The sequence below is a fragment of the Notolepis coatsorum genome (genome assembly GCF_963971535.1).
Source record: "Notolepis coatsorum genome assembly, chromosome: 3".
In the NCBI taxonomy this organism is placed as follows: Eukaryota; Metazoa; Chordata; class Actinopteri; order Aulopiformes; family Paralepididae; genus Notolepis; species Notolepis coatsorum.
In genome coordinates, this window is record NC_140167.1 from 136,242,653 (window position 1) to 136,267,711 (window position 25,059).

A 25,059-nucleotide genomic window follows, 5' to 3' on the forward strand; every position below is an offset into this window, starting at 1 on the left:
TTTTATCTCTGTGAGCTAGCTAGCTCCTAACGTTAGGTAAAAAACTACGAAACAATGATTTACATTAGTATTTCCAGTGATTTAATATGCAGCGAAATAACGTTATAAATTATAAATACAAATATGGTAACGTGGTTGTTGTGGCTTTTATGATCACCGGAGCACTAGTGTTGGGTGAAACAGATACTAGCCACAGATTCAGGGTCAGTTATTTTCCCATTGTACATATTGGTAAGCTTATGGAATGTAAGGGAAATCTGATCCTAGGTCTGCGACTAAAGCCAGGAGTCTACGCTGTGGTGACGTCAGTCAGCAGCGCGAAATGGTAGTGTAGTTTCTCAGTGAACGAAAACATAAACGTTGTTATTTTGCTACTTTTACGATTAATTGCAAATATTTTCATGTTGAGCTATAGATTGTGGATGAATACGCACAGAAAGGTACACCATGTCAATGTCCATGCTTTATTTGTTTTAAACTAGCCAATTTAGAAATGGGCAATGGGGAAATACATTAAGTTGAACAGAGGGTGGAACAGGAAAAAATTTAAATTACGTAACCACTATACCTCCCTATAGGGGAGGGGTTGCTATTGTTGACCACACCTCAGGCTCTATCAAGATGGGTAATTAGTTATATATTAATTATATATCATATATCATAATAAGTTACTATATAGCTATATTATATCATATATATTATATATTCATATGTGTGAGTGTACACAATTATTTGTAAATTCTTTGGACAGGAAAAACCTCATGCCAAAAGTTTTTCAATATTTCAATATCGCAGAAAAACGTATGTACTTCCTCAATTGACTCGGGTAAAACTGAATTGACCCCAAACCATCAATGCATGTGTATAATATGCATATTATGTGTGTAATAATAATAGTAGTAGTGGCAGTACTGTATTGATTACAACTTTGCTTTATACATTTTTCACAGTACAAGGAAGCAGACACATAGTGTAATACAATCACACAACGACACTCTGTGTTTGCATATTCATATCCATATTTTGAAAAGTATATTTAAAGGTTGTATCAGTTACATCAGAATCTTGTAGACTAAAACCAAGTTAAGCACGTAATTTAATGGTTGAGTCAACTACGGACCATAATGCAATTCCTGTTTTGACTCAACCATTAAATGACATGCTCATTCCACAAAATGCTTATTCCATTAAATGACGTGCTTATTCCACAAAATGCTTATTCCATTCAATTACATGCATATTCCACAAAATGCTTATTCCACCGGTATTCCACGAAAATGTTAACTTTGTTTTTAGTTAACATAGTTTTCATTCCAAACAATATCTCATTGATACGATCTTTAACCTTTATACTTGTAGGAGAATAATAATTCAACGTAATATTTCATGTTATTCTTTCCTGCGTTCTCATTAACCCTTTGGTTTCTCCTCTGCTCCTCCCAGGCTGATCGTCAGTAAGAAGGAGAGGCGCCTGGTCAAGGGCTCCGGTTTCCACCTGGACCTGCTGCTCATCGTCACCCTGGGCGCCATCTGCCCGCTGTTCGGCCTGCCGTGGCTCACCGCCGCCACGGTGCGCTCTGTCACGCACGTCAACGCCCTCACCGTCATGAGCAAGGCCACAGCGCCGGGGGAGAAACCTGTGATCCAGGAGGTCAAGGAGCAGCGGGTGACCGGGCTGGTTGTGGCCGTGCTCGTGGGTAAGAATGAGCAGGGCAGGGATCGTGGTAAATGCTTCAAATGCAAAAAATAAACACATTTGATCAGTGAATTTGTCTCTGACGTGACGGAGCCAGCTGACCAGTGGCCAGGAAAAACAAACGATTACTCGCTAGGATTTTGAATGGATTTTGAGACAGGTGTTGTTGAATATGAATCTTGACGTAATGACCCTGGGGTCATTGTACTCATATCTCATTAGCTGGAAAGGAATGCATTGCTTTTTTCAATAAATGCATGGTGTTGAAATAGTTCCAGCATCAAATGTTGTTCCGAATCAGTGCTTCCATTACATGTAGTATGTAGTGTAACCACAGCCACGTTTGAGCTTTCAGCCATAGCCTCGACTGGTACAAGGCTGCTTGACTAAAGACATCAAGTTTCCTTCAAATTGGCAAAGGTAGAATTCAAGGCTCAGTAAGTTCTCACAACTGCCCCCCAAAAAACTGTTTATTAAATAATTTGTCCAATTTTGATATGCCAAGTGGCAGTGGCTTAAGTCCTATTCGCACAGGACTAGTATTACCTGGAGACCTCTAGTAATAACGAAGGGTTATGTATATAACCCAGTTCTATGAGTTATGGTGCGCTCAGCACCTGTCTGCATATATCTCGCTTCAGCGTATATACACTAAATAAAAACTTCCACCATGTACCTTTACATGCCAGCATTCGTGCCAGAGCGGCACGGTGGTGTAGTGGTTAACACTGTCGCCTCACAGCAAGAAGGTCCAGGGTTCGATTCCCGCTTGGGGACCAGGTTTTCATGATGCCAGTTACCCAGGTGGGGTATCTCCCAGGCCTTTCTGTGTGGAGTTTGCATGTTCTCCCCGTGCTCGCAAGGGTTTCCCCCCCGATAAGATAAACCCAATGGAAAAACATGCACAACAACAAGATCGCTAACGCTGTGGCGTCCTTGGCGCGGCTCACGTTGACGCCTGTCTGCTCCCGGCTGCCCTTGCGATGGGATGGGTTAATCGCAGATACGAATTGCATGCATGCATCGCATGTGTGCCAATTGATGACCTCGGAGCAGGTCCTAAATTATTATTATTATTATTATTATTCATCTGACCACACCCCCATCCGCTTACCTACATAAGCAGGGGTGGGGCCACACACTCATCTCCTTCCCAACAAATTTCACCACAATGAAAAATCAAGGGCCGTAGCGGCATCCAGGTGCTGAGCGCACCATAACTCATAGAACTGGGTTATATACATAACCCTTCGTTCTATGTTGTTATGGCTTGCTCAGCACCTGTCTGCATGACAGGGGCTGAGCGGGAGCCATAGCCCGACAAATGTACCCCGCTGATGCCCCCCACAACCATCAGACCGGGGAGGACCGAGCCCCCCTGACCCTCCCTAATGGAGGATACCCCCCCTATTGGAGGTTCACGGGAGGGCGATGGATCCGACCGTGCGAAGAGGCACTCAAGCAACTCAACCCACAGGGTGAGCAGACCGTGGCTTGACCCCACGACCACACACACGCACAACCCGCATGCCACCCGGGAACGAACGGAAGGAACAACCTCGTTACTGCCCCCAAAATCACGGGGTCAAGAGCAAACCCAACCCTGTGGCAAGGCCGTAGCAGCGGAGCGCGAAGGAAGACCCAGACCTACTGAAGGGACTAGATCCCCTGGAAAAAGGGGGCCTGGAGAGGTCAATGACGCCAGGCATCAAGACCCTAACAGGTGGTCACTTAGTGACACCGCCCCCCACATCGCCAGCGTATTCGGATAAGGCCCCTCCAAGAGCGGGCCCTTTCCCCCCAATAGCACACCGCCTGGCACACTGACCCTGCAGAACAGGCAGTCAGCATGGCCGTAAGCACTCAAAAGGTTAACCAACGGAAGCAGGCAGCGCACCGGGGAAACCAGGCAACAGGCTGTAACCTGAGCCTGGAGCACTGCGGACGAGACAGGCGCCAAAGGAGTCAGCTGAAAACAGCCCCCCCGGCGGAAGGGGCGTATGCTGGCGTTGTTGATCACCATGACGAAGCCTCCATTAAAAAAAACCCACCCAGAGGGGTCGAGGCAGAGAAGGCTGACATGATTGGCAGACGTCATGAATGTGCAGGGGCACACTCAACCGGGTAACCAGGGAGTTGACTCTGCTCCAACACACCAGGGAATCAACCACCCTCTCTGTACAGACGGTGGTTGTTCCTATAACCCCTCAAGAAAAAACTCCAAAACACACCTGCGGGTATACACCGGCTATACCGCAGTACAAGTGTTTCAGTTTTCAAAAAAGGGTTATCCCAGGCCTACGGTATCAACGAAACTTGACTTCGGACCGGGCCCGGCGGCACGGGAAGCACAGGGTTACCAGAGGAGGTCCAAGACCACCCCAACAGCCCCCTCTTCGCCACGCGTGAGAGAGGAGCGAAAAGAATGAAGAACCAGCCCTAAGCACACCGCACTTGGTATTCCCAGGCGGTCTCCCAACCAAGTACTAACCAGGACAGAACCTGCTTAGCTTCCGAGATCGGGCATGTACAGGTTGGTATGGCCGTAAGCCATTACGATAGTGCAGAGTACAACATGTACCCAACAAAGGGTCTCCATAACGCCTAACCCTGTGACACCCGGACCGACCCGGCATTTTTCCCCCCGAAAAAAGCACAAGTGCCTCAGGGTACCAGAACAGCAGATCTGCATCCCCGGCGGACAACGGGTTAACTGACCTGGACCAGCGTGACCAGACCAGTCCCGTGTCCTAACCACGCCGACATGCCCACTCCAGGAGAGGGGGTAGGTATCGATCTAAAACATGAAAAGAGGGCGCCACCCAGACGGTCCCATTTGGACCGTGCTCAGCGGCCCACCCCAGGGGGCGTGAGACCCCTCTACCTATGTTCAGATCTATTCCGTTAACATCCCCCAGATATGAACGAGAATTCATCGAGACAACCTAGTAAACTGGCGCTCGGAAGAGACAAAACTCCATTCCAGTTGCCCTATAAAAACGCTGTTTTAACAAGCAACCAAGGCGCACTTAGCCCCTGTGTGATTCTTTAACAGAAACACACCGAGACTTCCCACACGAGCTGTATAGATTGAAAAGAATATATTGCAACATTGAGCGATGTAATACGTGGATCAGGGCACTCCGAGGAGGAGGCACTGAACCAATACACACTCAATAATCGAATTGAATCGAATACACACACAATAGAGCAGAACTCCTTTTTGAAGTTCTACTCACCTTGACAATCTGAGGAGGAGGCTCTGAACTCTGAGGAGGCTCCCTCACAGGGAAGGAGAGTCCTAACTCACAGAAGGCCCGAGGAGGAGCTTTGTGACGAGGAGCTCTGACAACTCCCTGAAACAGATCCATCACATGGACCTGAACAACTCACGGAGGTCTTACCAACAGAGACGCGCACAGTGACGTACTCTATGGCGGGGGAATTTCTGCGGTGCACACGCCCAATCTTCCAGGGCGTGGGACCAGGAAACTCCCCCCCCCCCCCCCCCCCTCTTACCCTGTAACGTGCCGAACAGCAACGTGACAGGAACCTTGAAGGACAGGAGGTTTTAACCCCTGACCAATCAAAAAAGGGGAGGGAAGGATTACCAGTTCACCCCTTTACGACCCCACACCCATGATACGATGTAATGACAAAAAAGAGCATGACACAGTCATAGTCAGCTACATGAAGTGTCTAACAGCTTCACACAGCTCATGTGCTAACCTGCTATCTGATTTTTACTAAGGAGAGGGCCCCCTTAAGAGCCCCCGTACCAGACTTACACATGTGGTTCTGTGGCCAAACCTAACCCAGTTGTAGATCACAAGACACACACAACCCTTTATCACAACAAAAAATGTAAAAGTACACTCTTGCTACAGAGGAACGCCGTTTTTCATAACGAGAGAATACAGAATCCTCGATTATGTATTGGCCACAGGCCTTGCTAAGCACACACAATAAGCGACCAAACAATCTTTTCTTTAGGAAAATATAGTTTCTCAAGCGATTAGCACAACCCCAGCAATTAGGCTAAGGGTTACATCGTATCCCCACAAACACAGTGACACAATATATTGTAACCAAACATGTTTGAGAGGAGGGGGGGAAGCCCCAGGGAAACCGGGGGGAACACCCCTCCTACCTTACCCTTGATACGGCCAAGTTGAACAGGTAACCCTGTTAATATGTGAACACACTGTTCATTGTCATTACAAAAAGAATTCATTCTTCACTCATATGTCACTAAGAATAGCTCTATAGGTTAATTAACCCCCTTAGTTGTGAGTTCACGGTACATGAACACACATGTTCTCAACACAACTAACCAGATCATTTTTACACATGTAAAACAACAACCCGATTTTCTATGGAGAGAGAAGCCATACCAGTGACAAGACAATTCACACACAACACGCGTCGTATCCTCAATGTATTGCAGCAACACCCGTTTTGGAAAACATCGTTATTACAAAACATTTAGAAGGGAAGGAAAGAATAAGTGTTTAAGGTCCGGTCGGGACCTTCCTACCCTGAGCACAGGCCAAGCGAACTGCAATCTGGCTAACGGGGCACCGACGTTGAACACAGCATTCCTGTGTTGACGACGAGGGCAGCATCGCTGCGCCACCCAGCCGCTACGGTTCTCCATGTTGACGCAGTCCTCGCCGGCCGGGCTCCCGGTAGGTTCGACTAACATCCTCTGTCAAAGATGACGTCGTAGTCAGAGTGTTTAAGGCATGTTATAGTCACAGAAAACGTTCAACAGTGTAGCATTAAGCTAACAGCCGTTCGGCTGATAGCAACAAGCTAACGATTACTAGCCTGGTAACACAGCGAGCTAACGCCGCAGCTAACAGCTGCGCAGCTAACACAGTAGTCCACAAACTAGCACGCAAGCTAAGCAGCTATCACCTGAACTGTACACAATGACATAACAAGCCACACTTCAGACAGGCCGCTGTCCCAATCCCTCCCCTAACAGGGAAAAGAAAAAGAAAGTCAGAACACAGTTGTCAACGGTGATCCAGACATACAGCGGGGCCCTTTGAGCATGGAACTCCTGATAAAGAAGATCCTATGCCCACATTTCCTCGTTAGGGTATACTTTCATTTGTATATGAAAGATGGGGCCTGCACGGGACAGAGAAGCATCCGCTCGAGAATCCTGGGATCACCAGGATCTAGTCGCGGCCCACTAGATCAACCATCATGGCCGTCAGACCAAGATCCTCCGACCGTCGTTTAAGCCGAGCAGAGGACCCTAGCCTGGAGTCGGCGTTTCGTAAATTGTTAGCTAACCCCCACAGCATCAACAACAACCAGAGCTCGCAAGCAAAACAGTACGTACCCAACCTGGAAACAACCGCTTCTCACAACAGTCGGTGCGTCCTACAGTCCAGCTGTGTTGCCGGAGGGTAACCCCATCCAGCTGCAGCAAGGAGAACTGTAGCTGGGAAGCACGTCAGCGGCGTGAGCTCCTAATACGAAAAAGCCGTTGAAGGTCGGAATGATCCATACACTCCAGTAACGAAGACAATATCGCCGTATTTTCTCGAAAATAGTGAGAGAGAAAATAAAGATATGATGTCAACGTATCTCCTTGTTCCTTTCCTCAGACTAAATATTTTTCTCCACGTCAAGTGGGCATATAGCAGGCACTCGCTTGTGGATGAAATTTGCAAAGGAGATGAGTGTGTGGCCCCACCCCTGCTTATGTAGGTACTGTAAGTGGATGGGGGTGTGGTCAAATGAATGCTGGCATGTAAAGGTACATGGTGGAAGTTTTTATTCAGTGTATATACGCTGAAGCGAGATATATGCAGACAGGTGCTGAGCAAGCCATAACGACATAGAACTGTGGAGGTTGTCTGTGATCTTAATCCTGCGTGAATCTTCCATGTAAAGTAAAAATCCATGAATTACCTTATACCATATTTCTCCAAACACAGAGGACATCTGATAATATTAGTTCTGTGCGAGTAATTTGGGGTCGTAATTCGTTTTTGGTAGTAGTAAAATCAATAGAGGAAAGTTTTAAATGCATTTCAATGCAAACGCCAAATCAATATGCTTCACCTTCGAAACCTTCGATAGGCCTACATTTTCTTCTTGAAAAATATATTGGCATCCAAAGTAGCTGCACATACAGTACTGTAACTGTTATCCAATTCATTATTGCCATGGATTGCCATACTGTAGATTTGATTTATCATTGAAATACTATTGTAGTAGCTATTAGTAGCTATTAGCTATTAGCTATTAGTTATTAGTTATAAATTAGTTTGAAGTCTCATTTGAAACAATCGAACAGTCAAAAAGATGGGCGTTTCAAGTTCAATCTCGGGACACACTGTATCCTGTGCAAATGCACACCTGGAAATCACAGAGGTCAGAGGGTCCTTTTCTATTTACCATAGCCCCCATGTAATACGAGTTCTGCGTCAATAGGGCTATAGTTTAGGGCTAATATTTCACCATATTACCCTGCCCAGCAGCAAACCCTTATTACATTAACATTAATATTACGCTTATGAATCTTCAAGCTACCTAAAATGATGATGGTCTTCAGCTTGATTTATATCTGTGTGTTTTGTCTTAAAGTTGTAGTTTATGAACAAACATCATCTAATCCCTGTTTATTCCCTGAGTTGTTTTCCTCCAAAAGGGCATGGCGTGACCAACATAGAAGTTCAATAGAGATAGAATAGAGATCAAGATTCTGTGCGATTGATGGATTGCCACCTTTTAACCTTTGACCCTGTACCCGCCCCCAGGCATGTCCATCGTGATGACGGATGTCCTGCGCCTCATCCCGCTGGCCGTGCTCTTCGGCATCTTCCTCTACATGGGCATCACCTCTCTGACGGGGATCCAGCTTTACGAACGCATCACGCTCATGGTCACGCCCGCCAAACATCACCCAGACCACATCTATGTTACCAAGGTGACCAAGGGGACCAGGAGGAAGCCAGGGTCATGCTCAATTGATCTATCTCAAACCTCGCCCCTCTTTCATGATTATCCAATAACAAAATGTGCCTTAACTCATTGGACGCCACCGCTTAAGTGCGCCAGAGGGCAGTAGAGCGCCACCGCTTTAAACAATGGGAGGAGTGGGAGATTTGCGAGTGCTTAAAATATATCTTAAATTATGGCTATGGGTCTAATACACTCGTCGATTATCAGTGAGTTGCTTGCAGTCAACATGTACAAAACTGATTGTTTTTTCATCTGTACATTTCCGTTTTATACCGTTTTGAATACGAGTATAGTTTTGGTGATTTCTAGTAATTCCAGAGAAAGACGCGATAATAGCCCTTTAGTGGAATAGCGTCGATCGGGTAGAAATACATATCAGATCAACGATCAAATTTATATATAATGTTCTTACCTTGTATCTGATGTAATGCAAAATAAATAATCCAATTCCTGATCGCCATTCCAAATATTGATTGTGTTTATTGATCCAACGTTATATATCCAAAACACATAATCCACGCTGCTCAGAGTGTCCCCAGTCAATGTGTTATAGCGATACTGCATGCCCGAGAAGGAAAACCTGGACCGGACTTTCTTTTTTGATGCACAGCCCCAGCCAGAGGGATTCCAATGATGTGCAATACCATCCGGGAGACGATAGGCGGCGGTATTTGCCCTTTTGCGAGCTCAGACCCATTCCCAACGATAACATCAGGTTGGATGGATGAAAATTAATGGATATCGCTAATAAAATAAATAATGATTAAAACCCGACTATACTCGGGTCTGGCGCTCAAGCGATGTCGAGTTAACCCGACTATCATCGGGTCTGGCGTCCAATGAGTTAAAAGCAACCATTGTTATGGGAGGATCAAGGGAAGAGGGAGGATTTTAGATAAGTCACATTCAGTTCAGTCGGTTAACACTTTCAGCGCCAGCCATTATCTCCATCCTTATAGTCAATGGGCCACGTTTTAAAATATAGGGATTTTCACTGTGCGTTACGATGTTTGCAGAGCTATATCTATATTCTATATTATAGCTATGGAGACAATACTTTGGCTCATTTGTCACTATCTCTCGTCCAACATGTAAAAAAGAGTTAATTCTTTCATGTATACGTTCGCGTGTTATCCCGTGGTGAATATTGTATAGTTTCAGAGTGATCCTGGCTAATTCCTGGAAGCTGCGTTATGGAGCACTATGTGAATTTTGCTAAAAGCGTTCGCGTTGCTCGCCTGGACACGTTACTATTTCCAAATCAATGTTTCATCATGCATGCATCAAAGGGGGGGGGGGGGGGTCGTTTTTTGATGCTCTGATCGTCAGCAACGGCATACGTGACATATGATCGATGTGAAATCATTGGTGGATCAAAGTAGGATTGATGTCATATACCTTTACTAGGAAGTATCCCAAAAAGAATATTCCAATTGTCTGATCGCGATTTCCAATATTGATGTCCATCGGTCCCTGACATGAACTGGCACAGAATATGCATCAAGTGTGCTGAACACGTTCCACTTGGCTTTGTCGAAATTCTCCGCCCGGACCATATACAATTGTAGCAGGGTGGATTATCCCTGCTTTATGGGAGTGGTTGTACACAGCCACCTGGTAGCGGGATGCAGCAGAGCTGAGTCTAGCTGGATCCCCAACTGTAGGCCAGGAATGTTGAAATGGAGGTCGAGCAGTAGGAGCGGATGGGGCCTAGGATTCACTGACCTAGGGATGGTACTCTGGTCCTTCTTGCCCTCCAGGGCGATCAGCAGTAGCTCCCCACACACCCCCACTTCCCCCAATATTTCCTGAGCCCTCCCACACCTGATGGCAGTAAGATGGATAATGTTTTCGCTCCCCAAAGCAGTACCCTTCCTTAATGACCTGTAGAGACCTTTAACAATGAACTATAGGCAGGGGTGGGGAAAGGGTTAAATAATAATGAGCATTACCCGGGCAGAAAAGGGTTAAGACAACAGACTCAGTAACAGACACACACAGTGCTCCCATTCAGTGTTTGTTTAGTGAAGTCTGATTCAAGTTACACTTAATTACAGTCTGATTGAAGTTACAATTACGCCCTGGCCACTTAGTGCTCTCGCTCTGTAACACAGACTAAAGTGCTTCCCACACTGGGCTAGACACAGTAACAACACCTTCCCTTTAAGGGCTTATATATTCTGTTCCTCTACTCCATAGGTGGGGAGAGAGGGGAGGAAGAGGGAAGGGATAAAGGGGTTACTGAATGGGAATTTTATAAAGGAACACACATATTATTACACTCAAAAGAAATTAACAGTGGGCCCACATTTAGCTAATAAGTCCTATCTAAAGCCGGCTTGAAATGGTTGGGGCGCCCCTATACACTGCTCTCCAGTGTGCGTTCAAAGCACTGTTTATCTTCACTCTTACAGAGCCTGCTCCCCACAGTGGACTGTCTACCGAACACGTTTCAACACTCAGAGCACCGCTGATACTTATCCAAGATGACGGGCCCAACCTCAGCACCGCTAGTCCGGATGCTAAGATGGCCGACGGAGATCCCGCGATAACAGCCAGCGGGGCGGAGTAGACGCTGGGGCAGGTGATGCTGGGCAACGGCTTGGAGAGGCTGGAGAGGCGTGCAGTGTAGTGGCGTCCTCTGCTGGGCTGAAGAGGTGGGCCGGCGCGCATGCTAAACTGTGGTACTCGCCTAAACACAGCTAAGCTGTGGGTCGTGTTGAACCCTCCTGCTATGACGCCTATACACAGCTAACGCAAGGTGGCCAATGCCTACCACCTGGTCTTCGGCAATGCTCGCCTGTTGATTCCTTCACAGTGTCTCTGGCACATGAACCAAACACTAAGCTACCCCAGATATTTCTAGGATAACCCGTTGTGTAACTGAGCTTATCCGGCACATTAATCAAACGCTCAACTACCGCATGTATTTCTGGAATAACCCATTTTGTAGCTGAGTCTGTTCCTCGCACGCTCACTCGCTGGTGCTCCTGTTATAGACGTCCTTCCTCCTCTGTGTAGAACGCCGAAGAGGAGGTTCCTCTCTGCTGCACTTGGCGTTGAACTCATTCTTCCTCTCCTGATGTCCTTCCTGCCCAGCGACCACCACCGCCCACTGCCGGCACCTGTAGTCCTGTCTCGCTATGAAACGCCAATGTTTTGAAGAAGGAGAATCAAAGAGCAGCAAGTTAATAGTCAATGTCAGGGAGGGGTGATCAAAGAGAACCACACGTTAATTGTCCATGTCCGGGTAGGTATGATCAAGAGCGGTCAACTGGTTACAACGTCCACGTGAACACAGGGAATGCAAAAGATTAACGTTAGACACCCTGAATAATAGCCAAACATATTCGGGTGGCTACACAATGTAACACACAGTGTGAAATAAGGTTTCAAATGGGTAGGCGATACTGTCACCTAGCAGGATTCGGCCGGTATTGCACTCTCTGGGTCTCAGAATAAGTTCCAATGGTAACACTGAGGTCCGTGAGAGTGTATAGGATATTAAAATCGAGGGCGGCTAGGTGGTGTAGTGGGCAAGGCACTCGCCACCAGTGTGGAGACGCTAGGATTCGCGTGTTCGAATCCAGCTCTCCACATTGTTTTCAGTTTAGCTGGTCGTCCGCAGTAATACACATTGGCCGTATTACGGGGAGGGAAAACTGAAGGGTGTTTCAAGTTTCTTTAATAGTTGTCATACAGAAGTACAGAATACTTTTGTACAAAATGCTTCTTACTGTTGCGCTCCAGAGACTGTGCATGACAAGATAAGTATGAAATAAAAACATAGTAAAAATTAGAAGTAAAAAAAGAGGTCACAGTGTTCAGTTTAGACATATGTACAATGTTCGTAGACGTAGTTACCATACAATATACAATACTGTGCAGTGTACTACTATACAATACTATACTATATAGTGCAAGGCATAAATGGACGAGGTGCAGTTTAGGTACAATTCACAGTAGGTGTACGAGTTGTAGTGCAAATCCTTTATCAATAAATATAAAGTGTAAGTGTGTTTGTGTGATCTAAAGTGTGGAGAGTGGGTGCTGCAGTGTGTTGTTTGTTTGAGTGAGTGTGTGCGTGTGGGTGTGTGTGCTGTGTGCATTTGATGGTTGTTGCATAGTGATTATTGTTCGTTTAGCAATTATTGTTCGTTTAGCAGCCTGATGGCCTGGGGATAGAAGCTCCTTCTGAGTCTTTCTGTGCTCGCCTTAAGACTCCGGTATCGCTTGCCTGACGGCAGCAGTTCAAAGAGGCAGTTGTTCGGGTGGCTCGAGTCCTTAATAATTCTCTTAGCCTTCCCCTTGCACCGCTTGTTGTAAATGTTCTGGAGGGTGGGAAGCCCCCCTCTAATTGTGCGTTCGGCTGAACGTGTCACTCTTTGTAGTCTGCTACGGTCTTGTGCAGTGCTATTCCCAAACCAGGAGGTGATGTTGCCGGTCAGGATGCTCTCTATTGTACATGAGTAGAAGTTCCTAAGGATCTTCTGACTGACTTGGAACTTCCTTAGGCGCCTGAGGAAGTAGAGGCGTTGTCGTGCCTTCTTCACAACACTGTCAATGTGTGTGGTCCATGTCAAGTCCTCGGATATGTGGGCTCCGAGGTACTTGAAACTGTTCACTCTCTCTGGTGGGGATCGAACGTTGTGAACAAGCGACTCCTACAAGTCGGTTGGTGCGCCTGCGCAGTAGAATCAGGAAGTGTCGGGGGCAGCGTGAGCCTCCCACGCGTTACTCCTCGACACTGAGAGATCGAGCTGCGCAGGTGAAAAGATGCGACTGCTGTTACCTCAAGTACCGGAGGGGACTTGTGCTATGTATGACTTAGTCCACATTGCAGCCGGCTTGTGGGAGGCAAGAAACAGCATTCGTGACAGGGGAGGGTTGAATTGGATGATACAAAATTGGGATGGGAGAAAAATATAGAAAAATGGGAGAAAAAGTGGATACAAAAAAAGGGATATTAAAATCGAATAAAAGAAAAAACTATGAAAACGATCGAAAATCCGACTATACTCAGGTGTTGGCGCTCAATGGTTGGCGAGATAACCAGACTATAGTCGTGGTTGGCCGTGAATGAGTTAAGGATGTGGATTTTCTAAAAAAAATTATCTAATACTGACTTTTTTACGTAGCGTAAACATCATGTGTTTATGGTACCTCTTTTATTCCTTTTTTATCATATAATTTTATTATCTATTTTCCTGTCCTTTGTACATTCTCTTTTAAACACTGCCAACAACGCAGTTTACCCCCCACCCAAGGGAAATAAAGTTGTATCTTATAATGGAGACACTGTCATTAGCAAATTCCTGCACTTCCTGCTGACATTTCAAACTGGAAAAAATTTCAATGTTTAAAAGTGATTTGACCCCCCCAAACTTGACACAGAGGGCAAACAGAGAAGTGGTGGGAGGGACACAGCTGAGAGCATATCTATATGGTACAAGCTTGTCAACTGAGCACATATCTACTGAGGCTCTCTCCAAGACCAGGACCACGTACTACTCCACCCTCATCACCTCACAGCAAAATCACCCCAGATCGCTTTTCTCAACTATAAATCGTCTCCTCCGCCCTCTCACTGCCTCTCACACTGCTGATGCTCCTGACCTCTGCTCTAAGTTCCTTGACTTTTTCCAGGCTAAAGTGACTTCCATCCACCAACAACTCACGGTGCCCGCCCCCTCCCCCCTCACTTACCCCTGATGCCGGACTACATGCTCCCAGCTGCATCCATCCATCCCCAGTGCTCTCTCTCCTCCTTCTCCCCAGTGGATGTTCCGCTGGTCATGAAGCTGGTTACCAGAGCCAAAGCTTCCACCTGCTCCCTCGACCCCATGCCTACGGTGCTGGTCAAGGCCCACCTTTCTACCCTCTGCCCCATCATAACGGACATCATCAACTCCTCTCTGTCATCTGGAATAGTTCCCTCCTGTTTCAAAACCGACTCCATCACTCCCATCCTAAAGAAGCCTGGTCTGGACCCTGAGGTGCTGGATAACTACCGGCCGATCTCCAACCTTCCTTTCCTAAGTAAAACCTTGGAAAGGGCAGTCGCCGCCCAGCTTCATCAACATCTGTCCAACCATGAGCTCTACGAACCCCTTCAGTCAGCCTACCGAGCACATCACAGCACAGAGACTGCCCTCATCAAGATCACTAATGACCTCCTCCTTGCTGCAGACTCCGTACACATCAGCCTCCTCATCCTTCTCGACCTCTCCGCGGCGTTCGATACAATATCCCACTCAGTCCTCCTCAAATGCCTCTCCGACAACCTTGGCATCACCGGTACAGTTCTGTCTTGGTTTCATTCATATCTCACAAATAGATCTCAGTTTGTCAGCGTCAGCGGCTCATCTTCCCCCCCCGGCCCCAGTCAACCACGGTGTCCCCTACTATTCACCATTTACATGCTCCCCCTCGGTCAGATTATACGTCACTACGGACTCAACTTTCATTGCTATGCTGATGATACTCAGCTCTATATCAGCACCTCACCATCTTCCCAGCTCCCCCCACAGTCTGTAGTCAACTGCCTCCACGCCATAAAAACCTGGATGTCAACCAAACTGAACAGCAAAAAGACAAAGCTCATGGTTGTGGCCCCCAAGGCATTGCTCGGGAAGGTTGGAGATCTCCTCCTCCACGTTGACGGCTGTTCCATCTCCCCGTCTCTCGAAGTCCGTAACCCTTGACTCCACACTTTCATTTCACTCCCACATCAAATCCGTCACCAAGTCTGCCTTCTACCACCGCAAAAACATCTCCCGTCTCCGACCCTCACTCTCAGACTCTGTGGCTGAGACCCTGATCCACTCATTCATCACCTCCCGGTTGGACTACTGTAACAGAGTCCTGTTCGGGGTACCCAGCAAAGCCCTGGACAGGCTCCAGTATGTTCAGAACTCAGCTGCTAGGGTTCTCACTCACACCAAGGCTTTCCCCCATCAGTTAGTTTAGATTAGATTAGGTCCATTATCCATTATCCCTTACCTTCCCTCATCCCCTTTTTTCCCCCTATTTCCCTAGCCCTATTTTTTGTCCTGCTTGTGAAGCGACCTTGGGTTCTATCAAAGGCGCTATATAAATTTGATCTATTATTATTATTATTATTATTATTATTATTATTATTATTATTATTATTATTATTATTATTATTATTATTATTATTATTATTATTATTATTATAATTATTATATTATTATTATTATTATTATTATTATTATTATTATTATTATTATTATTATTATTATTATTATTATTATTATTATTATTATTATTATTATTATTATATGGTACAACTGAGCACATATCTACTACTGTATATGGTACAAGCTTGTCAACTGAGCACATATCTACTGTATATGGTACATTACAAGCTTGTCAACTGAGAACATATCTACTATATATGGTACAAGCCAATGACTGCTTGATGAAATGGATTGAAATGGATTGTGTCTGTCGCATGTAAGGACTTCAGCACATCTAAAACATGACTTAAAACAAACAGCACATCTGTACAAGAACATGACTTGATGAAACAATCATGGCTGAAAAACGGTCTTGGTGCTGTTCAGAGAATTTTTTTAGATAAAGGATTGTCCCACTAGATGGAGCCCAAAACATGTGAACGTTTCCACAGACAGGGACTTTGCACTGTAATAATGTGTGTCTAATAGGTCTGTGTATGTGTATGTGTATTGATTGATTGATTGATTGAAAACTTTATTAACAGATTGCAGAATGGGTACAATACAGTACAGCTCAATACACACAATTGTTAAGGGGATGCAGACCAGAGAAAGACGAAAGTCTTGTTTACATCAGGGTCCCCCATTTTCAATTCATCAGGACATAATATGACATACATGACATACAGATATACAGTACTGCTACATCTGTATGTGTGTGTGTATGTATGTATGTATGTATGTATGTATGTATGTATGTATGTATGTATGTATGTATGTATGTATGTATGTATGTATGTATGTATGTATGTATGTATGTATGTATGCATGTATGTGCATGCGTGTGTGTGGGCATTGTGCTGATGTGTTGATGTGTGTCTGTGTGCATACTGGTACTGTATGTATGTGTGTGTGTGTGTGTGTGTGTGTGTGTGTGTGTGTGTGTGTGTGTGTGTGTGTGTGTGTGTGTGTTTGCGTGCATACTGGTATATGTATACATGTATGTATGTGTGTGTGAGTGTGTACGTGCGTGCCTACTGGGATGAATGTATGCATGTATGTGTGTGTGTTTGTGTGCATGCTGGTATGTAACAATGTATGTGTGTGTGCGTGCATGCATGCTTGGATGAATGTACAGTATGCATGTATGAGTGTGTGCGTGCATACTGGTATGTATGTGCATGTATGTATGTGTGTGTGTGTGTTTGCATGCATACTGGTATGTGTGTGTACTGGTGTGTGTGTGTATGTGTGTGTGTGTGTGTGTGTGTGTACTGGTATGTGTGTGTATTTATGTGTGTGTAAGTGTGTATGTACTGAGATGTGTGTGTGTGTGTGTACGGGCATGTGTGTGTTTGTGTGTGTACGGGTATGTGTGTGTGTGTATGTATTTGTGTGTGTGTATATGTATGTGCATGTATGTATGTGTGTGTGTGCGCATGCATACTGGGATGTGTGTGTACTGGTGTGTGTGTGTGTGTGTGTGTGTGTGTGTGTGTGTGTGTGTGTGTGTGTGTGTGTGTGTGTGTGTGTGTGTGTGTGTGTGTGTGTGTGTGTGTGTGTGTACTGGTATGTGTGTGTATTTATGTGTGTGTAAGTGTGTATGTACTGGTATGTGTGTGTGTGTGTACGGGCATGTGTGTGTTTGTGTGTGTACGGGCAGTGTGCGACCCATAGCATGATCTTTGGGTGAGCCGCGTCGGGGGGGGGGGGGGGGGGGGGTGCGCGGCGCGAGGAGTGCTCAGGAGTCGGACTGTGTAATCGCAGACGTTACTAGTCTGTAGCCTGTAGTAGGTAGAGTAGAGTTAGAGTAGACAACTCACTTACCGTCCGGCCGTCTGGACGGGGCTTCCACAGCACATTCCATGATAAAAAAAAGTATCTATTTAGTTAGATAGAGATGATTATCTCTCAGACTCCTGACTTACTAACAATATGAAATACTCCTGGTCCCAAGCATTATTTTCTCGACTGACGAGTCACTGAGCTTGCTTCGACCACTAGGAAACGCGCCCATATTTCATATCATATTTGAAGACCCTAATAGGCTACATTTATTTGCTTGCTGCATTTACATTGGCTGCGACGAATCGATACATTGGCTGCCTGCAGTGACGCTGACGCCCACCACAGTCACCACTGTGAGTGACGTGAATCTCAAAACAATGATTTATATTTAACTAATCATAGTCCCCACGGCCACCGGAGCAGCACCAGCCGCAGGTGTAATTGCGCCTGTAGATGATCCGATTCCCGCCTCCTGCTGCTCTGTCAGCTTCACTGTCAGTGAATAATATATAATAGTAATTTAGAGACCCCCCAAAAAATCGCAAATCAAGTTTGCAGGGGAGCTGATGTCTGATCTAGGTGAGCTATAGCGGTCCGGGCTCCCCTCGTGGATCGCACCCTGTGTACGGGTATGTGTGTGTGTGTATGTATTTGTGTGTGTGTATATGTATGTGTGTGTATGCATGTGTGTGTTTATGTAATGTATGTGTGTGTGTGTATGTGTGTCTGTGTATGTGTATACGTGTGTGTTAATGTGTGTGTGTGTGTGTGTGTGTGTGTGTGTGTGTGTGTGTGTGTGTGTGTGTGTGTGTGTGTGTGTGTGTGTGTGTGTGTGTGTGTGTGTGTGTGGTGTGTGTGTGTGTGTGTGTGTGTGTGTGTGTACTGGTATGTGTGTGTATGAATGTGTGTGTGAGTGAGTGTGTATGTACTAGGGCTGTCTTAAATACTTCGAAGCTTCGAAGATTTGTTCGATGGTCATGGGATTCGAGTATGAAAATAAATATCGAATATATAAGAAAAATATATATATTAATGTATTTTTTTATTTATATATTTTTTGGCAAAATCAACTCTGCCTCTCTTTGTTAATTACAACAAGCAATGCTGTTTGTTATTTCATCATCATTTATTTATTCGTACATGGAATTACCACAGTACAACAGTACATATTCATATAATTCACCAAACATACCATGGCCGAAAGGAACAGGAAGAAGAAAAAATATTATATATACCTGCCCCTACACACACACAACACACCGATAGACATATTGTGTAAAACCAAACAGAATATACCTATTTTGCAAAAAAAAAAAAAAAATTAACATCAACACAACCAAATTAAATCAACATAAATAAACCCATTTATGTCAAACTACATATTTAGGTTCATTCATTTACACACACACACACACCCACACACACCCACTTATATAATGTAATATACTTCTATACACTATCTAATTTCTATTTTATTATAATATAACTAAATCATACTATTTATTCTACACCATATTGGTACAGTATTATACAATATTTTAATATATTATTATTCTATGTTACGCTGCTATATACTATATTACTATACTCATACTGGCCTATACTACAACTCTATGCTACGTCATCCTGACACGCTAAACTGCAATATTATACTAAACTGTGCTATACTGTCTATGTATCTTTTCTTTGCACAACCTTTTGAAGTGAAATATATTATTGGAACTCTTTTCATTGTTCTGCAAGGAGTTCCATAGTTTGATACCTATAACTGAGGTGCACCTTTGTTTTAAGGTTGTTCGTGCAAATTGGTGTTTAAAATTTAATTTCCTTCTGCTGTCATCTGGACAGGGAACGAACAACCTCTGTATATTTGCTGGTAATACTCTGCATTTTGCTCTAAACAAAACTAATAAAGTCTGTATTTCAGCTAACTCTTTAAGTTTCAATAGTCTGGATTTAATAAATAATTCGTTGGTATGTTCTCTTGAATCTACATTGTGAACTATTCTTACTGCTCTCTTCTGTAATATAAATAATGGCTTTATGTTGCTTTCATACGTGTTACCCCACACTTCCACACAGTAACTCAAATATGGTAGGATGAGTGAACAATATAATATTCGCATAGAATTATAATCAAGCACATTCTTTGCCTTGTTCAAAACAAAAACACTCTTGGCTACCTTATTTTTTATGTACATTATATGTGGCTTCCATGTCAATTTCTCATCCAACATAACACCCAAACATTTTAACTCAGATACTCTTTCAATATTAACTCCGTCAATACATAATGCCACATTGTCCTTCTTTCGATTAGTAAATATCATAAATTTCGTTTTTTCCAAATTTAGGGATAGCTTATTGTTATCAAACCATATCTTAAGTTTACACATTTCATTTACAATGTCATCTGCTAATTTTTTAAGGTATTTTCCTGAACTGAAGAAATTTGTATCGTCAGCAAATAAAACAAATTGCAATATGTTTGACACTTCACATATATCATTAATATATAAAATAAAAAGTTTGGGCCCCAGGACCGAACCTTCGTTCGATGGGCATGGGATTCGAGTATGAAAATAAAAATCGAATATATAAAAAATATATATATATTAATGTATTTTTTTATTTATATATTTTTTGGCTAAATCAACTCTGCCTCTCTTTGTTAATTACAACAAGCAATACTGTTTGTTATTTAAGATGAGGTCGGACTCTGCACTGACAGATTTTTGTTCATTGTGCTGCTTTTATAAAGCCTCAAATGACGGCTTACAATATTTCATGAAAGCAAAGTGTTTCGTTTTTCTAACATTTTAAAAGGTTTAAACTTTACAGCACTGACAAAGTTGAACAAAGTGCTGTACAAGTCCCACAACATATAAAATATATATATTTTAGGGATGTCCGATATTATTGGCCTACCGATATTATCGGCCGATATCGGCATTAAAATGTGATATCGGTTGATATCGGTATCGGAAATTAAGAGTTGGACAATATCGGCATATCGGTATCGGTAAAAAAGTCAATATCGAGCATCCTTAATATATTTCAAAAATATTTAAAAAATATATATTTATCTCGAAGCTTCGAATTAAAATCGAATCTCGGCCCCGAAGCTTCGAAGCTTGTGTACGGGTATTTGTGTGTGTGTATGTGTGTATGTATGTGTGTTTATGTAATGTATGTGTGTGTATATGTGTGTCTGTGTGTGTATGTACTGTATGTGTCTGTGTTTATGTATGTATGTATGTATGTATGTATGTATGTATGTATGTATGTATGTATGTATGTATGTATGTATGTATGTATGTATGTATGTATGTATGTATGTATGTGTGTGTGTGTGTGTCTGTGTGTGTACTAGGGGTGTAACGGTACGTGTATTCGTCCCGCGAATTTACAGTACGGCCGTCACGGTGCGGTACATCCAGCCATACGGTGAATACATCTCAGATGACAAGCGGACAGAATAAGAACAGCGCGCACTGACATCTGCACTCGGCTCTCCCCTCCTCCTCTCCTGTTTACTACAGCCTATTTGTCCCTAAAACAAAACCATGATGAATTAATTAAATGTTTAACACAGCAGGGTCATTACAATTTTACAGTTTTCTTTCGTTTTCTTGTTCGCCCAATAATGTTAACCAAAAGACACACGCGCGCGCGAACACACACGTCAACCTTTTCCGGCAGACCACCGAGTCTCACAGCTGATCGGAGAAAAAATAAAAGCACAACATACCACCAGATCATCTGAGCTCCTCTCCAGTTGCTGCTATTAAATCCAAAATATTGATAATCATCTGCCATTGTTGTGTAACATGTCATCTGTTCTCTAGTCTTCTTCAGTCTCGGCTCATGTGAAGTTAAATTCTCTCTATAAGTGAAAGTGAAACTGAGTTGTTGTTAAAGGTGCAGCAGGGAATTAATTTACTCGGTGGATGCCTGAACACAGAATTACACCAGTATCACTGACTACTACGGCAAGCCTATAGAATATTATTATATTTAATAATAATAATAATTATTATTATTATTATAAATATATAATAATAATTATAAATATTTTTTTCCTGTTGTACCGAAAATCGTACCGAACCGTGACCTCAATACCGAGGTACGTACCGAACCGTGGCTTCTGTGTACCGTTACACCCCTAGTGTGTACTGTATGTTTTTTTCTATTGCTCTGTCTCAGCTATTATTGGCAGCTTAGCCGCGTGGAGATTGGAGGTGCTATGTGTACCCTTAAGTGTTCAGTGCTGCTTGGCCCCGATATATTTGATTCCCTGTTTATGTAATAAGTATAATTTGTGGAACTAAATAACATATTCAAGTGTGTGTGTGTGTGTGTGTGTGTGTGTGTGTGTGTGTGTGTGTGTGTGTGTGTGTGTGTGTGTGTGTGTGTGTGTGTGTGTGTGTGTGTGTGTGTGTGTGTGTGTGTCTGTCTTGACGTCCTCCAGGTGAAGACGTGGCGTATGAACATGTTCACCATCATCCAGCTGCTGTGCATCGTGGCTCTCTGGGTGGTCAAGTCCACCGTGGCATCTCTCGCCTTCCCCTTCATCCTCATCATGACGGTGCCTCTGCGCCGCCTCGTCCTCGCCAGGATCTTTGAGGAGCGCGAGCTCCAGGCGGTAGGTCAGCCCTGGAAGGAACATTCCAGGGATTCCCTAAATTCCTGGAATTGTGCCACATATCATCTGATACAACACGGCCCGGTTTACACTGAATTGCACCGACAACTAATATTGGCATGTTTTCCCCCTTCCCTAAACACTGTGACATGTATGATAGAGCGTAGTGAGAACGCCTCTTACCTCTCACCTCTTAATGTCCCCTTGGAGGTAATTGCCTCCCATATGTTTGTGGGAAGCGTTTTTCGCCCAAATATTTTTAAATAGGAAAGGATATTTGTTTATTTGTTTGCTATGTGACCATACCAGAAACCAGAAATTAATGGAAGCATGTCCGCTTCCATTCATTGTGCTAAGCTAACATGTAACAGAGAGGAAACTGGTATCTATCTTCTTGTCTCTCTCTGGATAAGATGGTAAGCTAATTTCCCCAAATGTTGGCGTGTTCTTTTAACTTAACACTTTGATTGCCAGCAGGGGGCGCCAGAAATAGCGCTTGAGTGCCAGCGCTGTAGTCAATGGGAGGGCGAGCACATTTGCGAACGCATAAACTATATTTTAAATTATGCCTATGTGTCTAATACGCCTGTCGCTTATCAATGACTTCTTTGCAGTCAACATTGTCGAAACGGATTGTTTTTTAATCGTTACATTTCCGTTTTATACCATTTTGAAAAACGCTTGTTTTTTTAAACTTCCACAAAAAAAAAGATTCTGCAGGAATCGCGCTTTACTGGAATACACAAAACACATTGTCATTCTTCTTTATGAATCGTTTTCAAATAAACGCTAGATTATCGATAGTATATGTGACCGAGTCCAGGGTTTGTGCCTACATGTCTCCATTTTCATTTTCCAGATTTTTCCAGATTGTGAAAGTACAGAATGTAAGCTTTCAAATGATGTGTCATACTTTGAAACATGAGAATGTTTTGAATATCATATATTCATTTAAATCTTGTAACTCAGTCTGTTGTCTAAAACACTCAAGGGGAGAAAACGCCTCTCAAAGATGTTCACACTTCAGCTAGTTTGGGGGGGGGGGGGGGGGGCGTGGACAACTACCCTCACCTGAATGCCCCCACCTCTCCTCTGTGGAGAGCACAAACTGTGTTTCAAAACGGCCTTTTTTAAACACAGAATTCTTACAATTAGAGTTATTATATCTGTTCGCTGTTGTACTAAATATGTTCTTCAACTCTCGAACTGTAGTTATATATAAAAAAATTAAAAAACACTTTTTTTATTGTGTCTATCTGTCATTTCACCCTGGCGACTTGTAGGCATCATCACTAGACTGGGTCACATATGTGTACCTATGCACGCTAGAGAAGCGGGCTGAAAAATCGGTTATCTTATTTCCTGATCAGCACACACACACTCACAGCCACACACACACATATGGGACACGCTCCCAAGGTAAAATAGATTCCTTACCTCAGATCCGATGTTCTCCAAAAAGATTATTCCAATTCCTGATCGGCATTCCAAATATCGATCGCGTTTATTGATCCAACGCTGGGTACTGGAAATACCGATTCCACGCTGCTCTGAGGGTCTGCGAAGATTACATGCCTGACAAGTAAAATGTGGATTCCGGACTTTCTTTTCCCCATGCGTTTTCATTCAATCCAATCCAAAGGGTGCATTACCATCCGGCAGACGATAGGGGGTGGTATTTTCCCTGTTCAAACTCAGACAGAGTCCCAGTGGTAACGGGAGGCTAGATTGATGAAAAATGAATGGAAATCGATAATAAAAAAAATAACGATTAAATAACGAGATTTCTCATTCCTGGCACTCAACGCATGGCATGAACTAACAAGCTTTCTCGTGGCTGGCACTCAAAGTGTTAAGCTATACAGATTGTTATTTGTGCAGAACTTGTCACCAGAGCGCCTTTCTCACATTCTTCCCCTGGAAGAACATGCTTCTCTGTACTACTCTGAAATCTGAGTCGCATGTATGATGTCTCTAATACAGCAAAGCTATGACTCATATGTCCAAGATGTGGTAAATTGACACCTTTAGCTTCAACATACACATCAAGCTGAGTAGGTATTGACGTGTCTTAAGAATATAAGCTGCCAACTTGGAATTCCATATCAATGAGTCCTTGTTGTTAATGTGCATATTCTTGATCCTTGCATTTTCAATGAGGGAAAAGGTGTAGAGATGCTGCTATGCCATTTTCAGTAGTTAACCAAATATTAACAATTTGGTGGGAAAACCAGCCAAAGGGGATCTTTCAAATTTGAAATACAAAATGGACAGTGAAAAATATCAGATCATGGACAACATGAGCAGTAACATAATATGGTGATGCATTGATGGTACCACTATCCATAATTAGATTTTGTGTTATGTCCTAGTCCGACAACATGAATAGGAAAAACTCTGGGTCCTGACAACAAATAAAGATGATGATTTCCTGTTTTTCTATCCACAGCTGGATTGTGACGAAGACTCTCCCAACTTCGATGAAGACGGGCGAGATGAGTACAATGAGATTCACATGCTCGTCTAAAAGATTGGACTCAGCCAATAGACTTTCACCATTCTTCAAACACTAGCCAATCAGAACAGCCCTCTTTGGACACCTTAAATGTGTCTGGAAGATGGTGGAGAAACGGATGAGATACGGGAATGCTCTTTGTCAAACAAACAAAACCCACAGTAAATATAACTGGCGAACCAATTTTATTTTTGTCCCCCAAATGCTTGAAAAGGCAACCCTGATGTCC

The 25,059-nt window shown here is 43.7% G+C and overlaps 1 protein-coding gene across 1 annotated transcript in view; it reads left to right on the forward strand.

Annotated features, from left to right (window-relative positions):
* Nucleotides 1-24,842, forward strand: part of slc4a3 (solute carrier family 4 member 3) — a gene marked incomplete at both ends in the record, with an annotated part of 476,263 nt that extends 451,421 nt beyond the window's left edge. Inside the window, 4 exons of the mRNA XM_084311393.1 lie at nt 1,444-1,697; nt 8,479-8,648; nt 22,142-22,315; nt 24,765-24,842. Coding sequence (XP_084167519.1) covers nt 1,444-1,697; nt 8,479-8,648; nt 22,142-22,315; nt 24,765-24,842 — 676 coding nt within the window. The remainder of the gene's footprint in view (nt 1-1,443; nt 1,698-8,478; nt 8,649-22,141; nt 22,316-24,764) is intronic.
* Nucleotides 24,843-25,059: the final 217 nt, after the last annotated feature.